This window comes from Gigantopelta aegis, chromosome 11, assembly GCF_016097555.1.
Source record: "Gigantopelta aegis isolate Gae_Host chromosome 11, Gae_host_genome, whole genome shotgun sequence".
Lineage (NCBI taxonomy): Eukaryota > Metazoa > Mollusca > Gastropoda > Neomphalida > Peltospiridae > Gigantopelta > Gigantopelta aegis.
Window position 1 is genome coordinate 5,575,679 of NC_054709.1, and position 18,219 is coordinate 5,593,897.

General features: G+C 36.6%; 1 protein-coding gene across 6 annotated transcripts in view; it reads right to left on the reverse strand.

Moving 5' to 3' along the window:
* The window catches only part of LOC121385360 (histone-lysine N-methyltransferase 2C-like), a 185,323-nt gene that overhangs the window by 83,607 nt on the left and 83,497 nt on the right, over window positions 1–18,219 (reverse strand). For 5 of the 6 annotated variants that reach the window (XM_041516015.1, XM_041516011.1, XM_041516012.1 and 2 more), the window contains 7 exons: window positions 17,564–17,683; window positions 15,851–16,061; window positions 14,347–14,546; window positions 12,195–12,268; window positions 9,752–9,802; window positions 6,198–6,218; window positions 683–842 (listed from right to left, as the gene is read on the reverse strand). In XM_041516015.1, coding sequence (XP_041371949.1) covers window positions 683–842; window positions 6,198–6,218; window positions 9,752–9,802; window positions 12,195–12,268; window positions 14,347–14,546; window positions 15,851–16,061; window positions 17,564–17,683 — 837 coding nt within the window. The remainder of the gene's footprint in view (window positions 1–682; window positions 843–6,197; window positions 6,219–9,751; window positions 9,803–12,194; window positions 12,269–14,346; window positions 14,547–15,850; window positions 16,062–17,563; window positions 17,684–18,219) is intronic. The other variant, XM_041516013.1, reaches the window with a different exon arrangement.

The window sequence follows — 18,219 nt, forward strand, 5'->3', positions numbered from 1 at the left end:
ATTATTTTATGCAAAAAAAAAAAAAAAAAAAAAAAAAAAAAAAAAAAGAGAGAGAGAGAAGAAAACAGAATCAAATCAATGTCCTGTCCTTTGTTGTCATTTCCTACAAACTATACTAACGTCCAAAAGAAACTTTACTAGGCTTGACATTCTAATTATTAAAATCCCATAAACGGTATGGTGGGATATGAAAGTATCACAAAGTTCAACATATAAACATCACAACACACTTCATGATATATTTATTTTTATAAAATTAATCAAATTTGATGTATGTAAAGTTTCTCTTGGCAGGACTTCTAGATTATTGTAGCCTCACTTCCATGGCTAGTGATATTCAATGTCGGGCTTGTAAATAACTACTATTGCCATACCCAACAGCAAGTGAAAAAAAAAGGGTCAAATGTTGCAGTTAAGTCTATTTTATAAATATGAATATCCTGGCCCCATCCCAATACCCAATGTTAGTGTTTTTAATCTCCCTCTTCAGCTGACATATCTGATTATTACTATTATGTAGTAATATTGTATTAACTTATGTAAAGTAGTGATAGTACATTTTTAATGGTGGCTAGTAAATTTTTAAACTCACTGATCCCATGGTTAGTGGATTAAAACAAAATTCTATTAGTCCTGACTTTTGGACGTCAGTGTTAAAATATAATAAGTGCTCTATTTATACCTTCCTGTGGCGGCAGCTGCTGAAACTGGTCTGGAACACCTGGTATCTGTCCGGCCCCAGGGGAGGGCAGAGGAGGGGGAGCTGGGGGAGGGGGCATTGCCTGACTGTCCTCACGCATTTGCGCCTCCTGCTGCCTGCGTCTCAGCTCTTGAGAAACCTGCTGGAATGACAATCAGGGATTGAAATTAAGTCTGAAGTTAGACAAACAAAAATGTATTCGCAATTTTGTCGACATTTTTTTACCCAACAGTCATGAAGCTTCAGTTTGGCAACAATTTGCTTTGTGTTTGTTTATTTTTTTTTTATTTTTTTTTTGGGGGGGGGGAGGGTTATTTAGCAACCAATACCCACCTGGTAAAGTCTGTACGAACCACCCAGACATTCATCAGGCCCCGTGCTTATAAACCTTAAAGTCTAGACTTTAATAATTAAAGTCCAGACTTTTAACGTCATGGCAACACCATTCAGATAACATTACGTTAAAGTCTGGAATTAAAGTCTAGACTTTAAGTTTTATAAGCATGGGCCCAGGTGGGTGATTACTGGTTTGAAATTTAACGTCATGGCAACACCATTCAGATAACATTACGTTAAAGTCTGGAATTAAAGTCTAGACTTTAAGTTTTATAAGCATGGGCCCAGGTGGGTGATTACTGGTTTGAAATTTAACGTCATGGCAACACCATTCAGATAACATTACGTTAAAGTCTGGAATTAAAGTCTAGACTTTAAGTTTTATAAGCATGGGCCCAGGTGGGTGATTACTGGTTTGAAATTTAACGTCATGGCAACACCATTCAGATAATTTTAAATTAGGTTCTAATATAATACATGCTAGACTTTCATTCAATGTTTTCAAAATGGCGTCTTACTGTGAAATCTTATTTTATATTTTAAGAGCACAGGAAATAAACGCACATTGAGTAAATACATTTTTTTTTTAGGGGGGTTTGGTCGGGGGGGGGGGGAGGAGACCTTAACCCTTGGAGCTGGGATGGAAGGAAGGAAATGTTTTATTTAACGACGCACTCAACACATTGTATTTACGGTTATATGGCGTCAGACATATGGTTACGGACCACACAGATTTTGAGAGGAAACCCGCTGTCGCCACTAAATGGGCTACTCTTTCCGATTAACAGCAAGGGATCTTTTATTTGCATTTCCCCTCAGGCAGGATAGCATAAACCATGGCCTTTGTTGAACCAGTTATGGATCACTGGTCAGTGGAAGTGGTTTGCACCTACCCATTGAGCCTTGCGGAGCACTCACTCAGGGTTTGGAGTCGGTATATGGATTAAAAATCCCATGCCTTGACTGGGATCCGAACCCAGTACCTACCAGCCTGTAGACCAATGGCCTAATCATGACACCACCGAGGCCGGTTGAAGCTGGGATGGAAATCTATTATTTATTTTATTACATAGCAGGCATTGAATTTGCTTTTTTTTCTCTTTTTTTCAAGGATTCTACCAGAATCATAAAGATGATTTAATGTGAATATTTTGGAATTCCCCCCCACCTCCCAAAAAAAACCCAACTGGGATTATCAGAAACATGGAATGGTACTAAATTTGCAGCCTGCATAGGGTTATTTCCTTGTGCGTATTATTCTATAACTTTCTTAATTATTAGTTCTACAAAGTTCACAACAAACACAATTTTGCTGTATGGTATATAATTTTTTTAGAAATCATATGTAGTCATATTTTTTTTGTGAAAAGGGTTATCAACTTTTGTTGCTTGTTCATATGCATACAAATGCATCCACATATACAAATGTATAAAAAAAATATCTTAATTATACCAATATACATAAGCATTAAATATCGCTTGATATGCATAGCAGTCGAAAAACCTTACCTGGATGCTTTTAAGTGATAATGAAAGTGGACACTTTATATAATTAATCCATTTGATTCAATAATGGAAACAAAACTGGCTGCATGAGACAAGCATTTTTATACATGTCAGAGGCGGATTTAAGGGGTGGGGTGGAGGCCAGGGGCACAGCCCCCGCCTAAATTTTGCGATAGTTATAATTTTATTATACCGGTATATTAATTTTCATTTTTTTACGATCCCCCTCCAAACCTCCCACAAAGTTCCCTTGGCATTCCACCTCATGTCACTGGAACACCCCCCCCCCCCCCCCCCCCAAAATGGATTTTCTGGATCCGGCACTGCATGTATATACTTTGTCTTCAACAGACAAGTAGTTTTCCCCACAGATGACTTATACAATACATGTATTTATAATGAGCAGGACTTTGAGTATTAAAAACCGGCCTCGGTGGCGTTGTGGTAGGCCACTGGTCTACAGGCTGGTAGGTACTGGGTTCGGATCCCAGTTGAGGCATGGGATTTTTAATCCAGATACCGACTCCAAACCTTGAGCGAGTGCTCAGCAAGGCTCAACGGGTAGGTGTAAACCACTTGCACCGACCAGTGATCCATAACTGGTTCAACAAAGGCCATGGTTTGTGCTATCCTGCCTGTGGGAAGCGCAACTAAAAGATCCCTTGCTGCTAATCGGAAGAGTGGCCCATGTAGTGGCAACAGCGGGTTTCCTCTCAGAATCTGTGTGGTCCTTAACCATATGTCTGACGCCATATAACCATAAAATAATGTGTTGAGTGAGTCGTTAAATAAAATATTTCTTTCTTTCTTTGAGTATTAAAAATTTGCATAGGCGTAAAAGGAATTTGAGGCAACCATTTCCTGTTTGCATAACCTATCATGAATAATGAAACATAGATACAGAAATGTGGTAATATACATGTGCTAACGTAACCAAATTAAAATGAAAATGTGGTAATATATATCTACATTGTGACTAAATTGGTCGCATATAAAAAAAAATCATTTGACGATTAAAACAAAAAAAGTTTGTTTTATTTAACGACGCCACTAGAGCACATTGATTTTTTATCTTATCATTGGCTATTGGACGTCAAACATATGGTCATTCTGACAGTTTTTTTTAGAGGAAACCCGCTGTTGCCACATAGGCTACTCTTTTACGACAGGCAGCAAGGGATCTTTTATTTGCGCTTCCCACAGGCAGGATAGCACAAACCATGGCCTTTGTTGAACCAGTTATGGATCACTGGTCGGTGCAAGTGGTTTACACCTACCCATTGAGCCTTGCGGAGCACTCACTCAGGGTTTGGAGTCGGTATCTTGATTAAAAATCCCATGCCTCGACTGGGATCCGAACCCAGTACCTACCAGCCTGTTGACCGATAGCCTAACCACAATGCCACCGAGGCCGGTCGATTAAAACATTTCATACTATCTATATAAAAATACAAGTAGACGCCACCTGGCTCCTAGGTGGAAAAGTTAATGTAGAGGCCTGATATATGAATTGTAACAAAACTTTAACCTGACAATAGTCTGTTTGCATCACTAAGGAACTGATGAATTGCAATGTAACTCTATAATGAATAAAGTTAAAATTTATGTAAAAAAATATTATTAAGTTTTAAATCACACACCAACTCATATATCATTTTAAAAAACCCTCTTTTTCGAGTTGGTATGGGTTTAAAACTTAATATGTTTTTACATGAATTTTAACTTTATTCATTATACATGTAGTTACATTGCATATATATATATAACTTTATTCATTATAAAGTTCTATGCCAACTCATCGGATCCCTTTTGACAAAAATGGACTATAACCAAATGTTGGTGCGGTCGGCTGGCCAGACAGATATTGCCATTCTCCTGACTCATAGTGTCATTTCATCTGCGATCATCAGTTATAAGCAAATCTGCACCAACTGATCAGCTTTCTATTATGCTAGGTCAGACTATCAACTGTCATGTCAGAGTTGGTAAACTCAACAGATGTGTTGTAATTTTCCCCATTCTCAACATAAGACGGGTGTGCTCCAACCTCTGCAGTTGCCCACGGCTTGGACTAGATTCAGGTGTTTTTTTCCCAATGGCATGGGTTTTTTTTTTGCCATGGACATTTTCTTAATTACAGGGGTTGGTGCTCAGATTAACAACTAATCGGTCGTATGAGTTTGTAAAGTCGTAGAAATCATGAGACTGGCGGATGAGTTGGCCAACTCCATCATGACAGTTGGTAGTATTTGCCTTGCATTACACAATTGATTAGAATTATATGATCATAAGAAGGATTTGAATTATAAGGACAATGCACCTATTGCCATGTTCACTGGAATAGAGCCTATAAATCGGTAATTTTACCTTTAATAACTATTTCATTTTTCGTACCTTTTTTCCTTTACGAAAATAAACCCCAACCCCAATATATTTACCTAAAATTCCATCATCTAAACTAGGGGAAAAATTACAGTTAACATTTTGCCACACAATTGATTAAGGATTTTTATGATCGATCATCACATCGGTAGAGCCATACCGATCAATTTCAGGTTATTATCGATCACTGGAACATTATCACTGGAACATTAGTACTAGTGACTCACAATAGGAGGAATTGCACGACAGCCAAAACTAGTTTAAACACACAGAAGTATGGACAAATGGAACACTATACTAAAAGAGAAATAACTATCAAAAAATACATGCATCCTCTGTTAATAAGAAAAAACAACAACTTGTTACATGCATAAATATGGTTATTCATGCAAAGGTAAAATAGACCTATATTTTGGTAGCAATCTTAGTGCTCCAAAATTATAAAGCAATCGTAGGCTATGACATCACTATAGTACATGCCATAGTGATGTCATAGCTTACAATGGTTTTATGATTTCGTAGTGCTAAGGTCGCTTCGAAAATATGGGCCGTTTATTAATATGACAATAAGAGACTGCATTCAAATATATTTCAATCAAGCGGAACAGGTAGTTTGTTAATTTACTTCTCCAATTTTTATTCCCAAGAATTCATATCTGAATATGACTCCAAATTAGATTCTAGGGCATCTGTGACTAACATGACACCAAACGTAGAAATGAATGTCATATGCACTGATAAAACTTACACACTGAATACATTTGGGTCCAGGGAACGCCCATCTTAATACAACTCTTTCTAAAAACAATTATCCTTCGAAGCTAATTTACTTCCCCTAAATAGTTTTTATATTCCCAAGAATTCATACATGAATAGGACTCCAGATTGTAGGGCTAACATGACACCAGAACGTAGAAATGAATGTCATAAAACTTACACACTGAATACATTTGGGTCTAAAGGGAACACCTACCTAATACAACACTTTCTAAAAACTATTATCCTTCGAAGCTAATGTGAGAGAAAGTTGTTTTTTTACTCAAAGGTGAGCTAATAAGGGTTAAGAATAAACTAATCTACTCATGCCATCTAAAAAGTAAAACAAGTTGTATGTAATAAATGTAAACAAATTAGTGTTTTGGCTGGGTCGCTTATTACTGATTGATTTTCGTAGCGTAATGTAACAGAAAGCAGGTCAAATAAGCAGAAAAGGGTACAAAATAAAAAGGTGAATTTAACAAATAAACAAAATTAAATGTTGTTTTCTACCAACCTCTACATCAAATTCACCGGCCTGTAAAGCAATGAAATGCCAAAAGAAACATTATTTCCAAACAAGATACAAGAATGGTATTAAATTTAGCAAAACATCACACACAAACTCTTTTCATCCATAAATATTCTATTACTGTGAAATCGTCAGCAGTTTTCTGTTGTATAATTTATCCATATCAAACACTTTCTTTATACTGATCACATTTTACAAACACAGTAATTCTGTAACCACGGCGATTGATTGGAGGAGAAAGTAATGCGACATAGATTAAGAGAACAGAGTTTTTATCATCTACATGTATGTTTCTAGACTTAATAATCAGCATCATTCCCCACCATTCAGTCTATGTCGATTTTCATTCACAATTTTGGAGTAAAAAATCTAAATAGGAAAATGCATGTAATTCCTATTTTCTGGGGGGATATGTGTTTTTTTTCAACACTTTTGGTGTTTTTTTTAATTCTAACTTAGCTTAAACAGATGTTTTTAAAATGAAACTGAAAATTTACTCTCTTTTTGTAAAATGACGGGAAAATTCCCAAAATCTAAAAAGCATGGGCATCAATTCAAATTATCAATAATCAACACCAACAGCATAACATTGTCTTAAACAGTAACATGCTCCCCCAATTAATTTTTTTTTTTTTTAAATTAAATGATTCCTTTAAAGCAGTAAACTCTGGACAATACTTAAATAGAGGTAATTTCTGTACAGTTTGGATCAAATCTAATCTAGTTTGTTAAAATTACTTGTCCCCAAAAAGATAGCTAAAACCAGAGAAAGTGAAAAAATCAACTTGTGGATTAAAATAATAAAGTTTAAAACCATAATGAGATTTGATTTCAAACAGATCGATGTAAAAAATATTAAAAAATGCATTATATCCCCATTTGAATTTAAAAAGGTAAATTACTCGCAGATGTCTTTTCGCCTTGAGCATACATCACAGCTTTCTACAACTCAAAAGTTTATTTAGTTTTATTAATTTATTAATTATACATTTCCTTCTCCCATTTGAAACAAGAATGGTAAATTACCTGCAGATGTATTTTTGTACTGAGCATATTGCTAAAAATTATTTTACGGGATTGTTACGGGATTTAAAAATGCAGGGCCAATATTTTTGAAGCTATCTTAGCGCTATGAAATCGTAAAACCAACGTAGGTTGTGACGTCATTACAGCACACGCCATAGTGATTTCACAGCTTACGTTGGTTTTACGATTTCGTAGCAATAAAATTGCTTTAAAAATATGTGTTCAGATCCCTTCCTAATCTGTAATGTTCCATTAAAACTGACTTATGCATTAGACATTTTAACGAAAGTGAGGTTAGGTATAAAACCAACTTTTCCATGAGACATTTTAACAAACGTGATGATAGCGATCAAAAACAACTTATCCACGTGACATTTTAACAAAAGTCATGTTAGGTATCAAAACCGACTTATCCATGTGATGTTTTAACAAATGTGATGTTAGCCACCTAAACCGACTTATCCATGTGACATTTTAACAAACGACATGTTAGCCATCTAAACCGACTTATCCATGTGATATTTTAACAAACGTGATGTTAGCCATCTAAACCGAGTTACCCATGTGACGTTTGAACAAACATGATATTAGCCATCAAAACCGACTTATCCATGTGACGTTTGAACAAAAGTCATGTTAGGTATCAAAACCAACTTATCGATGTGATGTTTGAACAAAAGTCATGTTAGGTATCAAAACCGACTTATCCATGTGACGTTTGAACAAAAGTCATGTTAGGTATCAAAACCGACTTATCCATGTGACTTTTTAACAAAAGTCATGTTAGGTATCAAAACCGACTTATCCATGTGACATTTTAACAAACTTGATGTTGGGTAGCAAAACCGACTTATCCATGTGACATTTTAACGAAAGTCATGTTAGGTATCAAAACCGACTTATCCATGTGACATTTTAACAAACTTGATGTTGGGTATCTGTGGAAGCATTTTCATATCAAACATATTTTTCAAAATTCCCTTTATGAGATTTAAAATGCCGTTTCAGTAGGCACCAAACTGACTTATCCATGTGACATTTTAACATGATGTTAGGTATCAAAACCGACTTATCCACGTGACATTTTAACGAACGTGATGTTAGCCATCAAAACCAACTGAACCATGTGACATTTTAACAAGCGTGATGTTGGCCATCAAAACCGACTTATCCATGTGACGTGTTAACAAACGTGATGGTAGATATCAAAACCAACTTATGGATGTGATGTTAGCCACCAAAACTGACTTATCCATGTAACGTTTTAACAAACGTGAGGTTAGGCATCAAGTGAAGTAGTCGACAGGTTTAACAGCGTTTAGTTTCATTTCATGCAAAGCATTCAGTATTTTCTTAAGAGAAAGGGTCACTCAGATTCTGGCATCAAATACACACATATTATATATATATATATATATATATATATATATATATATATATATATATATAGCTCAGTAACACATCTAATCTAGCATAAATGTAGCAGGGTTCTGAAAGAAAGAAATGTTTTATTTAACGATGCACTCAACACATTTTATTTACGGTTATATGGCGTCAGACATATGGTTAAGGACCACACAGATATTGAGAGAGGAAACCCGCTGTCGCCATGTCATGGGCTACTCTTTTCGATTAGCAGTAAGGGATCTTTTATATGCACCATCCCACAGACAGGGTAGTACATACCATGACCTTTGATATACCAGTCGTGGTGCACTGGCTGGAATGAGAAATGGCACAATGGGCCCACCGATGGGGATCGATCCCACACCGATCGCGCGAGCGCTGTACCACTGGGCTAAGTCTTACCCTGCAATTATCAGAGGCTTGTTTTAATGGTCATTTGGGCAAGAACCAGTTTTAATGGTCTACTTAAAAATTAAACTACTATATTACTACTAATGAATAAAATCTAGTGATAAATGTGTCTTAATGTGTACCGCCATTCGCCAAATATGAAGCTGAATTTGGCAATAAAATGTTCCAGTAAATGAATGAAATGAATGTTAAACAACATTCCAGCCCAAAAGATAATTAACTACTGTGTTAAACAAACGTTAACGTATGATAAAATTATCTTCATTTAATATGAAAAATGCAATAAAAGTGTAAATTCAACAACCCACCCCACCCCAAAAGGCCAACTAGGAATCGAGGATTACCAAGCTTGATAACCTTTGTTTTTGTTGCATTTGACTAACAAAAACACTGGTCTGTTACCCACATTTGTAAAAAAAAAAAAAAAAATTAAAAATTAAAAATTAAAAATCAGTTTATTACTAACAATAGTCGTTGTCCAGCTTAAAATTAAACAATGACAAAGGAGTGTGCGTGTTTTGTTTTTCTCTTCTACTGATGAAAAGACAGAAATGTAACTGAGCAAATAAACCATCTATATTTGATGCCAAAATCCTAAGACTGGTTCTTTTAAACAAGAGAGCACCATGCGTTTATGCATTACGCACTACCAATCTGAATCGTACATGCACCGCAACATTCATCTCTGGACTTACTTTCTGGGCCTTCAGAACACGACTGCTGGTTCGGTTTTTACGGGCCTTTGCCTGGAAAAGAAGACATTAAAACTGGTCAAAATATTAAAAGAAACACTTAAAAAAGAAGAATTTAATTATCAATCTTTAAAAATTGCATTAAGAAAGAAAGAATAAAAGAAATGTTTTATTTAACGACACACTCAACACTTTTTATTTATGGTTATATGGCATCAGACATATGGTTAAGAACCACACAGATTGCATTAAGAAGACAATTACATTTTGGTCAAGATGCCCCACTACAAAATATTAAAACTAAACACTTCAAAAACAATTAATGATCAATCTTTAAAAGTTAGATTAAGTGTTTTCTACAAGAAGTAGTCGCAACTAAATGACACACTATCAATTTTGGCATGTATAATGTAAAACGGATGGATGGACATGCAGACAGCAGGTTTTTTGCCAGAGGATAAAACGGGTATGGTGCCATACCCACGTTTTTTTTGGCAGATTTTGACCAAATTTATGATTTGTCATTACTGTATGATTTTGTTAACCCTAACCCTAAATCTAACCCCATTTTTTTTGTTCTGGGGGAGATCCCCATACCCAGGGATGTGAGTGACCAAATGTCAAAAACTCTGAAAATTGTTCGGTGGTGTCTGGGGCCGATCAGGGAGGATCAGGGAGGATCTATTTTTCCTATTTAGATCACAAAAATGGTCATGTAATGGTACTTAACAACAAATTTATGAAGTGTGTTAAATCACTGTGTTAAGACTTTAGTATTCATATTTACCTACAAAAAGTGAACTTTTTCAATACCTACTTACCATAGTTGTCTTTCATCCATTTCAAATCTTTCATTTCTTGTAGATAAAACAGTAATGCCACAACTTATGTACAGTGCATTTAGTAATTAGTATGCACTATTTACAATGACAGTATACAATAATGTCAAATACTGCTGTTCAGTCCATGTAGCATATTTTGTGTCTATTTACACAATGAGATCTTCAGTAAGTTCAGTCCCTTTAGTATTTACAGTCTATTTATCATGACAACCTTCAAATCTAAGACTTCTTCTTAGATGCCACCTCCTCGTTGTGGTCCAGTCTAACTTTCTTGGCAGCAAGGAAGTATGAGTCACTGGCCTTTCTCTTTGTCACTGGTTTAACACTAGATGGCACTATGCCCTTCTCTTCCACTTTTTTGCTAGCCATTCCTATCGCCAGGGATTTTTTATGTTGACGTCAAGTTTTAATTTATCCGATTTCTTCATGATATCTTTGCATCGTGTTGCCACTGCCGCTTCACAAATGGCGGGCTAATTGTCTAACGCTATACATGGTTGGCGAAAACGAACCAATGAAATGTCGCCTAACTACAGAAAACCTCGGCAAACCTCGTTACTGTTCGGTGCAGGAAGGGAGATAAGTCGAATGACTTCCATGTTGATTAAAAGACGGAAATACTGGTAAAAAGCTTAAAAGTCGGACAAAACCGTTAAATTTATATTTTTATTTATTTGCGGAAAAAATATATAAAAATGAGGAAGTTGGGTCATGAAAACGCGGAATTCCGCCTCGGAAATCTCACATCACTGCATACCCCCTTTTGACTGTGCTTGCATTCAGCACACACACTGTAAATATTCAATTCCATAGCGCCATACCCAAAAATTTCTTTCTGGCAGAAACCCTGGAAAGGTAGGCAGACAGACAGACAGAATGATGGCAGACGAAAACTATAGTCCGCTTGGCTGGACCGGTAGGTGACTAACAACAGACTCACTTTTAAGGGTAATCAAATGAATGAAGGAAGGAAATGTTTTATTTAACAACGCACATTTTAGTTATGGTTATATGGCACCGGAAATATGGTTACGGACCACACAAATAGTGAGACAGGAAACCAGCTGTCGCCACTTCATAGGCTGCTCTTTTCGATTAGCAGCATGGGATCTTTTATATGCACCATCCTACAGACAGAATAACACATACCACAGCCTTTGATATACCAGTCGTGGTGCACCAACTCTGTATATCGGGAAGGATATGAAATGGTTTATTTAACGACACTCTCAACACATTTTATTTACGGTTATATAGCATCAGACTTATGTTCGAGGACCACACAGATATTGAGAGAGGAAACCCACTGTCACCACTTCATGGGCCACTCTTTTCGATTAGCAGCAAGAGATCTTTTATATGCACCATCCTACAGACAGGATAACACATACCACAGCCTTTGATATACCAGTCGCGGTGCACCGACTAGAGCGAGAAATAGCCCAATGGGCCCAACGACGGAGATCGATCCCAGACCGACTGCGCATCAAGCAAACGCTTTACCACTGGGCTACATCTTGCCCTCAAACGAAAGAATGAATGAACAAATGTTTACCGACACTACAACATTAAAAAACGTGATCTCACATAGGCTGTTTACTCACCAAATATGGCTGTTTCTCTTCAGGCGTCAGTTTCCTCCACAACTTGGCTATCTGTTTAGCTCTCTCTGGCCAGTCTGTAAGACAATTGGTGCAGACGTACAGTAACTGATTTCCAAATCACACAATATATACAGTGAAACCCCTCTAAACCGGACACCCTCGGAACCAAGACAAATGTCCGGTTTAAAGAGGGATCCGGTTTAGAGAGGTTAAGGTCTGTCCTGGTTTTCTAAAAGGGACTTTGTAAAAGGTACGGTTTTGAGGGAATACCGGTTTACAGAGGGTCCAGTCACTGAGAAGGTTTTACTGTAATTAACTCTGTAAAAATCGGTTCATTGACAAATTTATTACTTTTTAACCACAAAGATTGCCAATTTTCAATACTTCCAAACCATCCACATGCACAATCATTTAAAAAGACTTTAAAAAAAAGACAGGTGGTGTTAAGGTTTCATTAAGGTTGTTCAAAGCTGGCTTCTGTGCCATTTTAAGATATTTTTATATAATGGGCATTATATTCAGAGCTCGAAACAGCCTGTGGCCAGGTCGCCAAATGTGAACATGTTCTGTTTGAGCTACTTAAATATTTAAAAATAATAGCATTAGTTGCCCAAATAATATTATTTGGGCGATCTTCATTAGAGCTATAACATATGACACACTATTAATATTTGTATTGCATATATTTATTCCACATTAAAATCTTGCTCGTGGTTCATGGTTCGCCTACCTTAATTTGTCAATATCCATTATTATTTTTTTGGCCACCATATTTTTTGGCGAGTTTCAAGTTTAGATGGGGAATGGTGCCCTTACACTGGACTTCCCACTGCCTCCAGATGACGGCCTTGTAAATAGCCAGCCCTCATTTTCCACCATGCAGGGCTCGAAACAAGAAGTAAACATGGCCTGCTGTTACGTTTAAAAATAGCTGGAATTAGGACAACGTGGGGCGTGGGTAAATTTTGGAGTGTGTGGAAAATCAGAACCCCTGGGATGTATTTTAGAGCATTACTGTATTAAAATTAACAGAATCACGAGCTAAATAGCAGATGAGATAATGGTACATACATCTCTCTTACAAACTGACCTACAATTTGTTTTACAGTTTTAGGTTGGTGAATTTCTATTGCACCAGCTAAATCTAAAAAATGGACTGCTTTTTGCAGGCCGCTATTTCGAGCCCTGCCAGGTTTATACGGTGTTTATATACCTTGGTATTATACCATGTTTATATACCTGCATATTATAGTGCTTATATAAATGTATATTATACTGTGTTTATATATCAGTGTATTATACAGTTTGTATACCTGTTATACCGTGTTTATATACCTGTGTATTATACCGTATTTATATACCTGTGTATTATACCATGTTTATATACCTGCATATTATACTGTTTATATATCTGTGTATTATACCGTGTTTATATACATGTGTACTAGTGTTTATATACCTGTATTATACCATGTTCATATACTTGTGTATAATACCGTGTTTATATACCTGTGTATTATACAGTGTTTATATACCTGTGTATTATACCGTGTTTATACACCTGTGTATTATACCGTGTTTAAATACCTGTGTATTATACAGTGTTTATATACCAGTGTATTATACCTTGTTTATACACCTGTGTATTATACAATGTTTATATACCTGTGTATGATACAGTGTTTATATACCTGTGTATTATACAGTGTTTATATACCTGTGTATTATACCATGTTTATACACCTGTGTATTATACAATGTTTATATACCTGTGTATTATACAGTTTATATACCTGTGTATTATACCGTGTTTATATACCTGTGTATTATACCGTGTTTTATACCTGTGTATTATACCACATTTATATACATGTGTATTATATCGTTTATATACCTGTGTATTATACTGTGTTTATATACCTGTGTATTATACTGTTTAAATACCTGTGTATTATACCGTGTTTATATACATGTGTATTACACCTTGTTTATATACCTGTGTATTATACTGTGTTTATATACCTGTGTATTACACCTTGTTTATATACCTGTGTATTATACCGTGTTTATATACCTGCGTATAATACTGTGTTTATATACCTGTGTATTACACCTTGCTTATACACCTATGTATTATACCATGTTTATATACCTGTGTATTCAGTCTTCAAGTTGGGGTGGTTCATGTTCACATAGAGAATGGAGGATATGGTGGCGTTCAAACCGAGCGCTTCATCAGCCTCCCACTTGATGATATTCCGCCGACTACTCCCCTCCTCTGAACCGCCCTCATCCAGCACCCACGGAGGAGGCTGCTTGGATTCAAAACCTCCAGGGCTCAGCTGCTGTGTGCTAAATTAATGAAAATATATTTTTTAGAATAATGTGTGTCAATCAGGTTTCATCCGTTTGATACTATAAAAAAAGATAAAGTTTGTTTTATTTAACGACAAAACTTGACAACATTCATTTAGTAATGTTTGGATGTCAAATGTATGATAATTCTGACATATGGTTACATTTTTCTATTTTAAGCAATACATGTTTTATATCCACTTTCCACACAGACAGGACAGCACATACCACATATCAGTCATGGTTGAGAATGGGTTCACCAAGGTGGTTTAATTCTACATTCAAAGCACTATGGCCGAATGCAATAAACCTCGATGGCATGAAATGTTAACAATGTACTCAACATATTAATCCAACCCACATCTGCCACCGCATAATGGGCTACTCTGTCCAATCAGCAGCAAGGGATCTTTTATATGCACCGTCCCAGACAGGATAGTACATACCATGTCCCTTGTTAAACCTGTTGTGGAGCACTGGCTGGAATGAGATATAGCCCAATGAGCTATAACCGAGTGGTATCAATTCTAGATCAGTCGCACATTAAGTGAGCTAGTCCTGCGATATGTATATAATGAAGTGTTTTATTTAACAATGCACTCAACACATTTTATTTACAGTTATATGGCATCAGACATGTGGTTAAGGACCACACAGATATTGAGAGAGGAAACCCGCTGTCGCCACTTCATGGGCTACTCTTTTCGATTAGCAGCAAGGGATCTTTTATATGCACCATCCCACAAACAGGGTAGTACACACCACGGCCTTTGATATACCAGTCGTGGTGCATGGACTGGAATGAGAAATAGCCCAATGGGCCCACCGACAGCAAGCACTTTACACTGGGCTACGTCTCGACCCCGAATGAATGAATGAATGAATGAATGAATGAATGAATGAATGAATGTTAAATGACACACCATCACAAAAATAGAGATCAGCTATTGGGATGTCAAACAAAGTTATGTACATAAAGTTTGTTTTGTTTAACGACACTACTAGAGCACACTGATTTATTAATCATCGGCTACTGTATGTCAAACATTTGGTAATTTCGACAAGTCATAGAGAAGAAACCCGCTACTTTTTTTCCCATTAGTAGCAAGGGATCTTTTACATGCATCATCCCAGACAGGAAAGCACACACCAGTTGTGGTGCACTGGTTGGAACGAGAAAAAACCCCTATCAGTTGAATGGATCCACTGATGGCGATTCAATCCTGCGATGCAAGCATTTCAGTCGAGCGCTAAACCGACTGAGCTAAATCCGGCCCCGTTATGCACACACAGACACTTACCCAAAGCCAGGTTGAAATGGTGCGTTTGCGCCAAAGCTTGGTAGAGGCCCACCACCAGGGGTCTGATTGGCGTCTGGCAGGTGTTGCTGGTTCGGTCCGGGCATCGACATCCCCATCATCTGTGTGGGCCCACTTTGATTCGGCTGGAACATCGGAGAGCCAGGTGGGACACCCGGGGGGTGGCCTAACTGGAACTGATTACCTCCAGGCACTACAAAGACAAAACAAGCATATACAATATATACATCAGGGCTTCTACAATTGCTTGTAACATCCACTAGCCATGGGATCAGTGATTTTAAACATTTACTAGCCACAATTAAACATTCACTAGCCCTCCTTTACTTTTTTACTTAATAAAAGTAAAAATTGGACATGTCACCTAAAGAGAGAGATATATAGCTTAAAAACACTAATATTGGTGTGAACTTGGGGGACATCCTAGGATATTCATATTTACAAAATAGACTTAACTGCAACATTTGACAAAAAAAAATCACTAGCCGTCGGGCATGGCAATAGTAGTTATTTACTAGCCCAACATTGAATATCGCTAGCAATGGGAATGGAGCTACCGTAATCTAGAAACCCTGTCTGGCATGGTAATATTAGTTATTTACTAGCCCAATATTGAATATCACTAGCAATGGGAGTGGAGCTACCGTAATCTAGAAACCCTGTACATATATGTAGAATGAAAAAAAAGTATTACCATATCTGAAAACATGTTTGTATAATATTCATGGATATATATTTTGTTTTAATGTGACAATCAATAGTTTTGTGTAAATGTACTGTATATATTTAAGTATGTGAATGCAAGATCGAATAAAAATGAAAATGAAAAAAAAGAAAAAGAAAACAAAAACAAGCTAGAATAGATGTATAACACCCCAATTGATTACGTCCAGGCACTACAAAGGTAAAATAACAAGCATTGTGAGAGTACGGTTAAAGCAGTACATGTCCCCTACTCTGTGGAAAACGGGTAAATTGCCATGAAAGTTAAACTTGATCTGTAACAGTACTTTAAAAAGCTATATACAAAATTTCATCTCAATATCTTGAGGCATTGCAAAAAAAAAGAAAAGAAAAAAAAAAACAAAAAAAAACATGGAATTTTTTTTTTCTTATCTCCTAACTTCAAGGGTCATTACTCTGTCACAAATGGATAAATCGCCATGAAAGTCAAACTTGATCTGTCACAGTACTTGATAAAGCTATAAACAAAGTTTCAGCTGAATATCTTGAGGCACTGCAGAAAAAACATCTGGAAAACTATATTTTGGACAGACGGACAGCCGGAGAGACAAACAGGCGAACAGACAGACAGATAGACCAAAGGACGGAGATGAAACCTATATTCCTTTCTTCAGTGTTATCAAGTTTAAATTTAATGGTTATTAGTCCTCTACTGGTAATTCTGACATATAGTCTTAAAAAGGAAACCTGCTACATTTTTTCCATTAGTAGCAAGGGGTCTTTTATATGCAGACAGGATAGCACATACCACTGCTTTTGATATACCAGTCGTGGTGCACTGGCTGAACAGGAAATAACCCAATAGGCCTATTGATGGGGAAGAAAGAAAATAAACTGAAATGAATTGAAAAGATTCTGTGAGACAATGTGCTGACTAAATATCACCAAAAACGTCCTACTCTGAAAACAATCAACAAACCTTTTCCACTGAACGAGAATAAACTATTTTACCATCTGCAGAAGCTGAAGGGGTAGCATCTGGATCAGTTGACTCCTGTCCTTGTAGAACTCCTTTGAATATATCTTCCACCATTTTGCTGTCAATCTGATCAAGATGGGGACCAAGGTTTACTTAAAAAAAACAAAAATTAAAAAATTAAAACAAATAAGTTAAAAGTTTGTTTTGTTTACAGATACAGAATATCGATTATTTCAAATTCCGACATGTAGTCTTCAGAGAAGGAAGGAAATGTTTTATTTAATGGTGCACTCAACACACTTTATTGACAGTTATATGGCGTCGGACATATGCTTAAAGACCACACAGACAGAGAGAGAGAGGAAACCCGCTGTCGCCACTTCATGGGGTACTCTTTTCAATTAGCAGTAAGGGATCTTTTATATGCACCATCCCACTAACAGGATAGTACATAGCAAGGCCTTTGTGACACCAATTGTGGAGCACAGACTGGAACGAGAAATAGCCCAATGGTACCACCAACGAGGATTGATCCTAAACTAACCACGCATCAAGCGAGCACTTTACCACTGGGCTACATCCCGCCCCACAGATACAGGATGTCGATTATTTAAAATTCAGAGAAAACGCACAACAATTTGCTATTAGAAGAAAGGGATCTTCTATTATGTAATTTCCCATAAGTAGG